Genomic DNA, 14,130 nt, shown 5'->3' with positions numbered 1-14,130 from the left:
TTTCCTCCACTCCTTCCTTCCCCATTTCCTCCCTCCCCATCTCCCTTCCCACCCTGAAGCAAGGTCACTTCCCTACCCTCTCCCTTCTCCTCCCTCCGCCCTCCCCTTTTCCCCCTCTCCCCCCCTCTACCCTTCCCCCCCCCCTCCAGTACCACCTACCAATCCTCCCCTCGGTGGTGTCCTGGCGCGCGGGCGAGGGGGAGGGGCGTTGGTCCAGCTTCTCCCCGGCTGGCTCCTGGTCCCATGGCTCCGCCTCTAACTCCGCCTCCGCCTCAAGCTCCGCCCACTTCTACTCTCCGCTCGCCAGTGACGACTCGTACCCGCGGCCGATCCCCGAGGAGCCGCCATTCAAGGCCAGGAGGTGACGGGGCCTTCCAATGAATGTATTTTGTTTAATTTGTCCTCATTCATTGGAGTGAGAGAGAGTGAGAGTGGAGAAGTGATAGAGAGTAGAGAAGAGGAGAGAGAGAGAGAGAGAGAGAGAGAGAGAGAGAGTGAGAGTGAGAGTGAGAGTGAGAGTGAGAGTTAGTTAGAGTTAGTTAGAGTTAGTTAGAGTTAGTTAGAGTTAGTTAGAGTTAGTTAGAGTTAGTTAGAGTTAGTTAGAGTTAGTTAGAGTTAGTTAGAGTGTGAGAGTGTGAGAGTGTGAGAGTGTGAGAGAGAGAGAGAGAGCTCTGGGATCGAAACTTTCCCAGTCAATTTTGCTATTAAAATCCCGAATCGAAAGGTGTAGCACTTCTTCCAGGCTCTATAACATTTCTTGAATAAGTTTTTTGTAATTTTCTTGTGACCACATCGATGTACACTGTGGTTATTATTATATTTACACCGTTTGTTTCTACCTCAATTGCCTTTAGTTCTACTATGGGATTTGCTGAATCTCTACCTCCTTCATAATAATTCCTTTCCTTGTTAATATTGCTACCCGTCTCCATTTCTTTTTGCCCTATCTTTTCTTCAAATATTGTAGTCTCTGAGTCCTATGTTACATCATCTACGGAGGGATCTAGTTTGGATTCCGTGATGCATGTTACAAGTTTATTACTTTCAATAATTGCATCTAGTTCTAGCAGCTTTGAACATAAACTATCTCTATTTGTATAAACTATTCCAAATGAACTAGTTTTTTTCCTTCTTCAGTCCTTTGTTGGTTTTTGTTTTTTACCTCTTCCACTTTTTTCTGCAGTATTTATCTGTCATCTTGGGTCATGTTTTCTCTTACCCAGATTTTCTTATTTTCTCCGTGTGGGGCCAGGTCTTTATCTTTCTTTATTACATCAGTTACCAATTGCTTTTTCATGAATGTCACCTTTAAAGGGCGTTTTCGTAATCCTAACCTTCGGGATTTATAACCTCGAGAATATTGACAATCAGTTTCTTGTCTTTCGTGGTTTCGCTCGATTGCATCTTCTAAAAAATTTTCTTCATTTCCCAATATAACTGTCCTTGCTTACATCAGTCAGATTTGCAAAATTGCTTGCGTGTTGCCCAAGGTACTCATTTTTCTTTACCGTCTCTGCGAGCTGTGTTTTTTTTTTTTTTCTTCCTTTATGATCTTGATGTCCTTTTTCCCCATTTCATTTACAGTTTTCTTTACTTTAGATACATCGGCATATGTAGTTGTCATCTTTTTTGTTTCTTCCATTATTTGAGACTGCTTTCAATCTGCTTAACAGTTTCCTGTACTTGGATTACTTCATCATCTTTTTCTTGCAGATTCTTTGCCTCGATTTGACTACTGTTGCCCATCTTGGCTTCTACTTCTTCGTCCTTTTCCTTGAGTTCTTTGATCTTCATGTCATGCTTTTTCAGTATTTTCTCGCTGAATGGTTGTTTACCTGCTCAAATTATCCACCAATGCCTTCAAATTTACGTTTTCTTCACGTATTTTCGAACTTTCTGCTACCAAGCTGTCTACCTTGGCTTCAAGAGCCGCAGTTCTATCTGCTGCTTCCGTTAGCTTTATTTTCATGGATGGAATGGTTAACCATAAAACAAATACAAAAATAGAGCTGTTCTCACGGCAGTTGCCTCTATGCGCGAAAACGCTTACCATGCAGTATTTGCGGTCACTACTTCTCGCCTCCCTCTCCTTCGCTCTTCGTGTGTGTGTGTGTGTGTGTGTGTGTGTGTGTGTGTGTGTGTGTGTGGGTGCGTGTGTGTGTGTGTGTTTGTGTGTGTGTTAGAATTTCATTAATATCCTAAACATGTCTTCATTTACAGGTCTGAATCACGCCCAAATTCTTACTATGACTCGCGACCGCCCATCCCCGCCGCCCACACAAGCCATTCAAACGTCCAAGCCGCCCAACCCACCGCCCACTTCCCGCCCACCGCCCACCCGAATGCACATGCCGCCCACCAAATGCCGTGTGCCCCCAAAGTGTGTGAATTTAAAATCACTTGTCAATTTAATTTGACGGATAAAAGAGTAAAAACTATATAAATGAGTAATAAAAAGACGATATCAGTTATTAATAATGATAATATTAGATAATTGTCAATCAGCAACGTTATGCTCTCTCTCTCTCTCTCTCTCTCTCTCTCTCTCTCTCTCTCTCTCTCTCTCTCTCTCTCTCTCTTTTCTCTCTCTCTCTCTTTTCTCTCTCTCTCTCTCTTTTCTCTCTCTCTCTCTTTTCTCCCTCTCTCTCTTTTCTCCCTCTCTCTCCCTCTCCCTCTCCCTCTCCCTCTCCCTCTCCCTCTCCCTCTCCCTCTCCCTCTCCCTCTCCCTCTCCCTCTCCCTCTCCCCCTCCCTCTCCCCCTCCCCCTCCCCCTTCCCCTCCCCCTCCCCCTCCCCCTTCATTTCTCTCCCTTCCCTCCCCTTCCTCCTCTCCCCTCCCCTCCCTCCCCTCCCCTTCCTCCGTACCCAACAGGAAGGCACGGGCGTGGGCGTGGGCGTAGGAGGTCTGTCCCCGAGGAAAGCTCTGATTCAGGACGTGGTGTTGAAGGAGTCTACACGCGCCTTCAGGTCCCACCCTCTCTTCCCGCTCCTCAAGGATCTCTCCGTCGCCGACTACTACTTCGAGAAGGCTGCGTTCAATATCGGTGATTTCAGCTTGATCCGCCTCGTGTTTGAAAATGCTTGTGGTGGTGTTCCTCTTCGGGTTTTGTCTGAAATTTGTCTTCTGTTTATTCTGTTTTATTTTCTGTTGTTGTTACCAGTGATATATATATATATATATATATATATATATATATATATATATATATATTTAAATGAGTTAACATATTCTATATACTTGATCGATTCCAGGTCCATTACTCTCTTATTTACCCACGTCGACTGAGGACCTCGTCACGCTGTACTTCAGGAGAAACCCGGATGTGGCGCAATCTTATCGTTGCCACCAGACGTCCTCTCACAGTCCGGCCGTCGACGCCGTACTCCTGGATGCCATTGCGTATGCCCATTCTTGTCTGCTAGGTCGGTGGGCGTGGTTTTGAATGAGAATGCTTGTTTTTTTTTACCAATTTCACCCTCATGAACTCTAAAACCCAAAACTGTTCGATCCCGACAGAAAAAGTCTCGACGCAGGCGGCTAAGCTGGCGGCGACGGTGGAGGCCGAGGCGGCGGACACGGAGGCGGCGGTGGAGGAGATGTGTCAGCGCTACATGGAGGTGATTCGCTCCTCGACGCCGCTGCACCTGTTCCAGCCGCTCGCCGATGAGCCTCCGACCTCAGCAGGTGCGCGCGGGGGAAGTAGCCGCAGGAATGAGTGCGGGCGGATGTGTGGGGGGTTATTGTGGGTACTGAGTGTGGGCAGGGGGAGTAGCCACAGGAATGAGTGTGGGCAGGGGGAGTAGCCACAGGAATGAGTGTGGGCAGGGGGGAGTAGCCACAGGAATGAGTGTGGGCAGGGGGAGTAGCCACAGGAATGAGTGTGGGCAGGGGGAGTAGCCACAGGAATGAGTGTGGGCAGGGGGAGTAGCCACAGGAATGAGTGTGGGCAGGGGGAGTAGCCACAGGAATGAGTGTGGGCAGGGGAAGTGGGGATGTGTTTTTAATTACCGAGAGGAATGAGTGTGGGCGAGTGTATGGATGTGTTTAAGTGTAGTCACCGAGAGAAATTAGTGTGGGCAGAAGTAGAGATATTTAGAGAGAGTGTAATGAGCGAGGCAGAGGTAGAGAGATGCACTTGAGGGCGTCAATATCAAGGCTAATTACAGTGGGCGTGTGGCTGATGAGTATGATTTCCGAGATCAATGAGAGTGGGCGAATGTAGCACTGTGCTTGGGTGGGTGTCATTATAGAGAGTAATGGGTCGAGTATTTTTTTTAAACTTTTGTTTTGTTCCCGAAATAATTAGCGAATGTCCCTTTTAAAGGATTTTTTTAAACTGTTGTTTTATTCATAATTCTACCCTAATTTTATATATATATAAAAATATAAAATATAAAATATAAATAAAAATATATAATTTTTTTTTAGATTTAAAATTTTTAATGTGGGTTTTTAACGTTTGCAGTTTTCTTTCCCTCTCTCTCTCTCTCTCTCTCTTTCTCCCCCTCCCCTTCCCCCGCTTTTCAAAATCAAAAAACTCTCCCTCTCCTCTTTTCTTTTTCTCTCTCTCTTTTCTCTCCCTCTTCCTCTTTTCCCCTCTCTCTCTTTCTCTCTCTTTTTCTCTCTCTTTCTCTCTCTCTTTCCTTGCTCTTTTCTTTCCTCTCTTTTTCTCTTTCTCTCTCTCTCTCTTTTTCTCTCTCTCTCTTTTCCCCTTAAAACTTCTCTCTCCTTTTTCTCTCCCCTCTTTCTCTCACTCTCCTCTTTTCTCTCCCCCCTCTCTCCCCCCTCTCCCCTCTCTCTCTCCCTCCCTCCCTCTCTCTTTCCCCCCTCCCCTCTTTTTCTCTCTCTTTCCTCCTTTTCCCCCTCTCTCTCTTTTCTTTTCTCTCTCCATTTTTTCTCTCTCTCTCTTTCCTTTTCTCCTCTCTCCTCTTAACTCTCCCCTTTCTTTCTCTCAATCTCTTTCTTTCTCTCTCTCTTTCTCATCTTTCTTCTCTCTTCCTCTTATCCCCCTTTTTCAAATTTTTCCCTCCTTTTTTTCTCTCATTCTTTCTCACTTTTCCTCTTTCTTTCTCTCTTTTTTCTCTTCTTTCTTCCTTCTCTTTCTCTCTCTTCCCTCTTTCTCTCTCTCTTTTTCTCTTTCTTTCTCCTTTTTTCTCTCTTTTTTTCTCTCTTTTTCTCCAAATTTTTTCCCCTCTTTTCTCTCCTTCTTTCCCTCTTTACATCTCTCTTCCTTCTCTCCCCTTTTTCTATTTTTTCTCTCTTTTTCCCAATTTTTCCACCCCTTTCTTTCTCTCTTCTTCCCCTTTTTCTCTCCTCTCTTTTTAAAAAAACAATCTCTCCCTTTTTTTTCTCTCTCCTCCCCTCTTTCCCCTCTCTCTTTCCCCTCTCTCTCTTTTCTCCTCCCCATCTCTCTCTTCTCTCTCTCTCTTTCCTCTCTCTCTTTTCTCTCCCCTCTCCTTCTTTCTCTCCCTTTTCTCCCCTTTTTCTTTCTTCTCTCTCTCCATCTTTTCCCCTCCTCTCCGTCTCTTTTTTTCCCCTCCCTCTTTTCCCCTCTCTTTCCCCATCTCTTTCTTTTCTCTTTCTCTCTCCTCTTCTCTCTCCCCCTCTCTTTCCTCTCTCTCCGCTCTCCTCTCTTCTCTCCCTCTCTCTTCCCACTTTCTTCTCCCCTCTCTCTCCCTCTCTCTCTCTCTCCCTTTTCTCCCCCTCTCTCTCTCTCCTCACTCCTCTTTTCTTCCTCCCCTCAATCTCTCTTCCTCTTCTTTTCCTCCTCCTCTATCTCTTCCTCATCCTCTCTCTTTCTCTTTTCCTCTTCCTTCTCCCTCTCATTCTTCTTTACCTCTTCCTTTCCTCCTTTTCTCTCATTCTCTTTCTTATTTCCTCTCCTCTCTTTTTCCCTCTTCCCCTTTCCCCTTCCCCTCTCTTTTTTCCCCCTTCACTTCCCTTTTTTCCCCCCCCTCTCTCCCCCCCCCCCTCCTCTCTCCCCCTCCTCCCCTTTTTCCCTCTCCCCCTCCATCTTTTCTCCTCCTCCCTCTTTCCTCTTTTCTCTACTCCCTCTCTTTCTTCTCTCTCTCCTCTTTCCTCTCTTCTCCTCCTCTCTTTCTTCTCTCTCTCCTTTCTTTTCTCCCTTCTCTTTCCCCTCCCTCCCCAAACTCTTTCCTCTTTTATTTTTTCCCTCCCTTCTTCCTTTTTTTCTTTTCTCTCCTTTTTTCTTTCTATCTCTTCTCTCCTTCTTCCCTTTTCCCCTTTTCCCTTTTTTCTTTCCCCTTTTCTCTTTTTTTCTCTTTTATCACCTCCTCCTCTCTTCTTCTTCCTTCCCCTCTCTCCCTCCTTTCCTCTCTCCCTCTTCTTCTCTCTTTCTCTCTCTTTCTCCCTTTTTCCCTTTTTTTTTCTCTTCCTTTTTACTTTTTCTCTTTTCCCCTTTTTTCAAATTTTTCCCTCTCCTTTTTCTTTTTCCCTTTTTTTCTTCATTTTTTTTTTTCTTTTTTTTTCCCCTCCTCTCTCTTTTCCCCCTTTCCCCCTTTTTTTTTTTCCCCCCTCTCCTTTCCCCTTTTCCCTTTTCTCTTTTTATCTTCCCTTTTTCTTTTCCTTTTCCCCTCCTCTCTTTCCTTCTCTCTTTTTCTCTCCCCCCTTTTTTTCTTTTTTTCTTTTCCTCTTTTTTTTTCTTCTCTCCCCTCCCTTTTTTTATCCTTTTCTCTCTTTCTCCTTCTCTTCTTCTCCTCTCTCTTTTTCCTCCTTTTTTTTTTTTCCTCTCTTCTCTCTTTTTCTCTCTTTCCCCCTCTCTTTTTTTTTTTCTTTTTTCTCTTTCTTTTTTCCTTTTCTTTCCCAATCTTCCCTTTTTTTCCCCCCCCTCTCCCCTCTCCTCTCTCTCCCCTCTCCCTCCCCCCTCTTCCCCCCCCCCCCCTCTCTCTCTCTCCTCTCTCTTTCTCCTCTCTCTCTCTCTCCTTTCCTCTCTCTCTTCTCTCTTTCTTTCTCATTTCTCCTCTTTTTTCTTTCTCTCTTCTTTCTCCACTCCTCCTCACTCTTTCTTTCTCTCATTTCATTCTCTCATTCTCCTCTCATTCTTTCTCCTCTTTCTTTCTCCATCATTCTTTCTCACATTCTTTCTCGTCTTGCTCTCATATCATTCTCTCTTTCTCTCAATTTCTTTATAGAGGATTGCTATATATATATATATATATATATATATAATATATATATATATATCGTATAATATATTCTATATTTAGATAATATATATATATATATATGTAGTTTATATATATAAAAAATAATAGAAGATTTATTGAATTATTTGATATCTATATCTAGCTATATTTTGAGTGATAGATATAGATATGTAGTTATATTATATATATATATATTTAGATATATATCGATTGGATATATATATATATTTATTATATATTATAATATATATAATAAGATATATAATATATATAATAAACAATATTAGCGATATAGAGATTATTATATAGATATTATCTATATAGTAGTTATATATATATATTTTTTATATAGATATAGTTATATTATATATTTATATATATATATAGTTATATAATATATATCAGATCATATATTTTTTTATATATATATATATTTAAAATAGATAGTGATATATATATATATTTATCATAAAATATATAATATCGATATATTATCATATATAAATTTTTATATATAAAGCGAAATATATATTTCTCATATCATATTTATTAGATATATATAGTTATTGAATATAATATATATAATATAGACTATATGATATATATATACTATTTATATACGATATATATTTAATAATATAGATCATATATTTATCTATAATATATATATATATCAATATACAATATTAGTATATTATCCTATATACATTCTCTCTCATATCAATTCTTGTCTTCATCTCTATACTATATCTATATTTCTCTCTATATATATCTATTATCTCTCTATCCACTTTCTCCTCTACTATTATAGCGATATATACATCTTTCTCTATATAGATTATCTATATATATATTATTTATTTCTAACATCTACACTAGCAATAATGCATTCAATAAAAATTTAATTTATATATTAAAAACCTTTTTTATATTTTTTAATCGCTACAAATAAAACATCAACATCACAAAAATTAAATATAAGGAATAAATAAAAAAGTAAAAAATTGAATAAAAAGAAAAAAAAAATAATAAATATCAATATAATAATAAAAAAGTAAAATAAAAAAAATAGAGAAAAATTAAAGAAAAAATATATAGAAAAAAAATATAAAAAGATTAAAAAAAAATTGAAAATAAAAATATAGATAAATAAAAATAGAAAAAATTTAAATAAAATATAAAATTAAAAAATGAAAATAAAGTAAATATACAGAAAATATAAAAATAAACTTATAATACAAAGTAAAATGAAAAAATAGAAAAGAAAAATTAAAGAAAAAATTAAAAGAGATAAAAAAAAATGAAAATATAGAAAAAATTAAATATGATAAAAATAGAGGAAAAAAAAATAAAAAAGCAGTAAAAATGGATTGGAGAGAGAAATTATGGATGTAAAGTTAAAAATGTAGGGGGAGATGAGGATGGAAATTATAGAAATTAAAGAAAAAGCGTTTATTGAGAAGAAATAGAAGAGTAGGGTTAGGAAGGTTGTTAAGTATATAATATGAGAAAGAAGTATAAGATGAGTGGTAGATAAAGATAAAGGAGGGTGTGGGGTGAAATGGAAGTTTTTTTTTTTTTTTTTTTAGGGGGGGTGGGGGGGTGGTGGTAGGGGGGGTTGAGGGTTTTATTCGATTATTTGTTTATGCTGTTCGTCTTATTTATTATTTGTTTATTTGTTTACTTTTTATTTGTTTACTTGTTTATTTGTTTACTTGTTTATTTATTTCTTGTTTATTTATTTATTGTTTATTTCTTTACTTGTTTATATCTTTACTTGTTTATTTCTTTACTTGTTTATATCTTTACTTGTTTATTTCTTTACTTGTTTATATGTTTCTTGTTTATTTCTTTACTTGTTTATTTGTTAACTTATTTATATACTTATTTGTTTATCTATTTGTGTATTTATTTACTTGTTTACTTATTTATTTACATATTTGTTTAATTACTTATTATTTAACTTTATCTTTATCAATTTATTAGTTATATATATATTCATCTATTTATTTATATGTATATATATGTATTTATCAATTTATTTGTTTGTACAGAAGTTAGCGTAGTTTTATAGATGGCGTTCTTTTCAAATCTTAAAAAATCTTGATTTCAAAAATAGCGTTTCCTTATTTTCGTAAATGGTATATAAAACAAAGAATATCTATCTTTTTCCTTCCACCTCCTCACCTTCTCCCAACCTCCCTTTCTCCTCCCCTTTTCTCCTCATCCCCCCTTCTCCCCACCTCCCTTCTCCTCCTCCTCCCCCCTCTCTCTTTCTCCTCTCCCTCTCCTCGTCGTCTCCCTCCCCTCCCCTCCCAACATCCTTCTTCTCTCTGCACTCTCCATCTCCCCTCCCTCTCCCTTCCCCCTTCTCTCCTGCCTCTTCTTCTCTCTCCTCCTCTCTCTCCCTCCTCCTCCTTCCCACTCTCCTTCTCCTCCTCCTCCCCCTCTTCTTCTTCCCCTCCTCCACCTCTCCCCTCCGCCTCTCTCTCGTCCCCTCCCTCCTCTCTCCTCCTCGTCACTCTCCCTCCTCCTTCACCCTCTCTCCTCTTCCCTCTCTCATCTCTCTCTCCACCATCCTCCACTCCTCCTTTCTCTCTCCTCCTCCTCTCTTCTCTCTCTCTCTCTCCCTCCTTTCTCCTCCTACTCTCCTCTCTTCCTTCCCTCTCCTCCTCCTCCCCTCTCTCCCCTCTCTTTCTCTCTCTTCGCCCCTCTTCTTTCACTCTCCTACTCTCCCCCATCTCCCTTCCTCCGCCCTCTCTCCCCCTCTCTCCCCCCTCTCTTCCTCCTCTCTCTCTCACCCCCACCTCCTTTCTCCTCCTCCTCCTCCGCCTCCCTCTCCTCTCCTCCTCCCGTCCTTCCCCTTCTCCCTTCTCCCCTTCCTCTCCGCTTCTCATCTACTCTCCCCCTCCCCCACTCCATCATCCTCTCCTTCCTCCCTCTCCTCCTCCTCTCTCCCCCCTCTCTCCCTTCTCCCCTCTCTCTTCCTCTTCCTTCTTCTCTCCCTCCTCCTCTCCACCGCTCCTCCACCCTCACCCTCTCCTCCTTCCTCCTCTCCTCCTCTCGTCCCCTCCTCCTCACCTTTCTCCCCTCTCATCCCTCCTCCCCCCCTTCATTCCTGCCTCTCTCATCTCTCTCTCCTCCTCCCTCCCTCTCCTCTCCTTCCCTTCTCTCCCTCCCTCTCTCCCTCGCACGTTCTCTCCTCCTTCTCTCCTCCTCCCCCTCCTCCCCCTCTTCCCTCCGTCTCTCTCTCCCTCCCCCCCCCTCCCTCCCCTCCCCTCTTTCGTCCTCTCTCTCCATGCTCCTCTCTTCTCCCTCTTCTTCCCTTTCTCCCCTCCCTTCTTCCCCCCTCCTCTCCCCCCCTCCTTCTCTCCTCACTCCCCTTCTCCTCCCTCTCCCTCCTCACCCTCTCCCTCCCCCCTTCCCTCCCTTCTCTCTTCCTCATCTTCCCCTACCTCTCTCCCTCTCTCCTCTCTCCCTTCTCACCTCTCTTCCTCCTCCCTCTCTTCCCGCTCCCCTCTATCTCCTTCCCTCTTCTCTCCCCCTCCTCCTCACCTCTTCTCTTCCTTCTCTCCCTCCTTCTCCTCCCCCCCCTCCCTCCTCTCTCTCTCTCCTCTCCTCTCTCCCCTCTCCTCTCTTCTCTCCTACCTCCTCCTCCCCGTCTCCTCTCGTCTCCCCTCTCTCCCTCTTCTCCCTACTTCTCTTCTCATCCTCTCACTCCTCTCTTCCTCTCCTCCTCTCTCCTCCTCCTCCTCTCCTTCTCTTCTCCCTCCTCCCTCTCCCTCCCTTCCTTCCTCCTTCTCCTCCGCCTCTCTCCTTCCCTCTCCTCCTCTTCCCTCTCTCCTCTACCTCTCCTCTCTCACTCTCCCTTTCTTCTTCCCATCTCCCTCTCCCTTCCTCTCTCTTCCCTCTCTCCTTCTCTCTCCCCCTCGCTCTCCTCCCCTCACTCTCTCCCTCCTCACCCACCCTCTCCTCTCCTCCTATCTCCTCTCCTCTCACTCTCCTCCCCCCCCTCCCCCCCCTCACTCCTCACTCCCCTCCTCTCTATTCTCCTCCCTCCCCCCCCCTTCTCCCCCCTCCTTGCCTTCCTCACTCCCTTCTCTCGTCCTCCTCCTTCTCTCCTCTTCTTCACCCTCCTTCTCCATCTCTCCTCTCCACCATCTCTCCCCTCTCTCCCCCCTCCTCTCTGTTCTCTCCTCCCCACCTCCTCTATCTCTCCCTCCCTCTCTCTCCTTCCTCTCCCCTCCCTCTTTCTCTCCTCCTCTCACTCTCCCTACCACCTCCTCACTCTTCTTCTCCTCCCCTTCTGTCCCTCTCTCCCTCTTCCTCCGCACCCTCCTACATCTCCCCTCCTCTCTCTCTCTCTCCCCTCTCTCACCTCCCTCTCCTCTCCTCTCTCACCTCCCTCTCCCTCCTCCTTCCCCTCTCTCCCCCTTTCTCTCTTCTCCTACCTCCTTCTCTCTCTCCTCTCCCTTCTCTCCCTCCACCTCTCTCTCCTCCTTACTCCCTCCCCCTTTCTCAGCTTCCTCCTCTTCCTTCTCTCGCTTTCCCTCCTCCTTCTCTGCTCCCTTCTCACCTCCTCACTCGCCTCCTCTCTTTCTCTCTCCCCTTTTCTCTCCACCCCTTCTCCCTCCCCTCATTCTCTCCCACCTCCCTCTCCTCTCCCTTCTTCTCCTCCTCCCTCCTCCTCATCTTCCTCCTCCTTTCCTCCGCTCTTCTCTCCCTCTTCTCCTCTCTCCTCCCTCGCCCCCCTCCTTCCCCTCTCCTCCTTCTCCTCCTCTCTCCTTCCTTCTCTCCTTTTCTTTCTTCTCTTCCTTCCACCTCCCTCTTCTCCTTCTCTCCTCGCCCTCCCTTCTCTCCCACCCTCCTTTCTTTCTCCAAACTCCTTCCTCTTCCTGACTTCTCTCCTCTCCTCACACTCCCCTCTCCTTCTTCTCCCTTCTCCTCTCTCCTCCTCCTCCCCATCCACCCTCCCCCTTCTCCTCAACCCCCCCATTCCCTCCCCCCCTCCTCCCTCCCCATTTCCCCCTCCCCCCCCCTCCTCCCTCCCATTCCCCCCCATCCCCTACTCTTCCCCTCCCCTCCCTCCCTTCCCCCAGGCCATCGAGGTACTGACGGCGTGGCTGACGGAGCACCGCGACCACCCTTACCCCGACGACGAGCAGAAGGCGACTCTCGTGCGTCGGACGGGCCTCTCGACGCAGCAGGTGGCTCACTGGTTCACGAACGCCCGCCGCCGCCTCCTGCCGAAGCTGCGGGCGGATCTGATGAAGGAGTGATTGGGGTGTGAGCATGATGCAGTGATAGAGAGAGAGAGAGAGAGAGAGAGAGAGAGAGAGAGAGAGAGAGAGAGAGAGAGAGAGAGAGAGAGAGAGAGAGAGAGAGAGTAAGAGAGTAAGAGAGTAAGAGAGTAAGAGGGAGAGACAGACAGACAGACAGACAGACAGACAGACAGACAGACAGACAGACAGACAGACAGACAGACAGACAGACAGACAGACAGACAGAGAGATAAGAGAGAGAGAAAAAAAAAGAGAGAAAAAAAGAGAGAGAGAGAGAAAAAAAAAGAGAGAGGGAAAAAAAGAGAGGGAGAGATAGAAAAAAGAGAGAGAGATAGAAAAGAGAGAGAGAGAGATAGAAAAGAGAGAGAGAGAGAGATAGAAAAGAGAGAGAGAGATAGAAAAAGAGAGAGAGAGATAGAAAAAGAGAGAGAGAGATAGAAAAGAGAGAGAGAGAGATAGAAAAGAGAGAGAGAGAGATAGAAAAGAGAGAGAGAGAGATAGAAAAACGAGAGAGAGAGATAGAAAAGAGAGAGAGAGAGATAGAAAAGAGAGAGAGAGAGATAGAAAAGAGAGAGAGAGAGATAGAAAAAAAAGAGATAGAAAAAAAAGAGATAGAAAAAAAAGAGATAGAAAAAAAAGAGATAGAAAAAAAAGAGATAGAAAAAAAAGAGATAGAAAAAAAAGAGATAGAAAAAAAAGAGATAGAAAAAAAAGAGATAGAAAAAAAAGAGATAGAAAAAAAAGAGATAGAAAAAAAAGAGATAGAAAAAAAAGAGATAGAAAAAAAAGAGATAGAAAAAAAAGAGATAGAAAAAAAAGAGATAGAAAAAAGAAGAGATAGAAAAAAGAAGAGATAGAAAAAAGAAGAGATAGAAAAAAGAAGAGATAGAAAAAAAGAGATAGAAAAAAGAGATAGAAAAAGAGAGATAGAAAAAAAAGAGAGAGATAGAGAGAGAGAGAGACAGACAGAGAGACAGACAGAGAGAGGGAGAGAGAAAAAAAAAGAGAGAAAAAAAGAGAGAGAGAAAAAAGAGAAAAGAGAGAGAGAGAGAGAGAGAAAAAAAGAGAAAAAAAGAGAGAGAGAAAAAGAGATGCTGTGTAACCGAGTGTGAGCGAGTGTGTAAAAAAGCGAGATCAAGAACGAGAGAGCGTCGGTGTAGAAATAAATATCATGAAAGACCGAGTCCTCGTGAGGGAGAAGGTAAATGAATGTGAATGAATTATGAATAAGCAAACGCGAATGAATGGACGAGTGAAATAAGAGACCCAATCCGACACAGCCTTTAGGAGTATAATAGATAATCAAGATTTAAAATAGACATCGATTATGATCATTATTATTTTTTTTTTTTACAAAGAGTCACAAATAAGCAATAGCCCCCCCCCCCCCCAAAAAAAAAAAAAAAAAAAAATGGCTTCTGGCAAAACATGTGCTTATATTTTCCGAAAGAAGTGAACTTTGAGTTTATTTATGTAATAGGTGCATGCTAGTACAAAAGAGATGAAATATATATGTAACGAGGCTTAGACTTTAGTTAAAAGTGAATTGAATCGAACATTATATTATGTGTGTTACTATAATTGCATAGTACAGATGTCATACAATTAGTAATATACCTTACATGCCTTTTTTCCCCACAATTAATCAGATATTTTTGAAATTAGTGTAAAATTGTTTAAAAT

General features: G+C 42.8%; 1 protein-coding gene across 1 annotated transcript in view; it reads left to right on the top strand.

Moving 5' to 3' along the window:
- Positions 1–14,130, top strand: part of LOC125047452 (homeobox protein Meis1-like) — a 20,970-nt gene that overhangs the window by 2,104 nt on the left and 4,736 nt on the right. The window contains exons 3-7 of the mRNA XM_047645658.1: positions 150–361; positions 2,221–2,380; positions 2,871–3,042; positions 3,251–3,421; positions 3,516–3,683. Coding sequence (XP_047501614.1) covers positions 150–361; positions 2,221–2,380; positions 2,871–3,042; positions 3,251–3,421; positions 3,516–3,683 — 883 coding nt within the window. The remainder of the gene's footprint in view (positions 1–149; positions 362–2,220; positions 2,381–2,870; positions 3,043–3,250; positions 3,422–3,515; positions 3,684–14,130) is intronic.

The sequence above is a fragment of the Penaeus chinensis genome, chromosome 41 (assembly GCF_019202785.1).
Source record: "Penaeus chinensis breed Huanghai No. 1 chromosome 41, ASM1920278v2, whole genome shotgun sequence".
Classification (NCBI taxonomy): Eukaryota; Metazoa; Arthropoda; class Malacostraca; order Decapoda; family Penaeidae; genus Penaeus; species Penaeus chinensis.
Note: the sequence above shows the minus strand (reverse complement) of the source record. Positions and strands in the feature narration are given on the sequence as shown.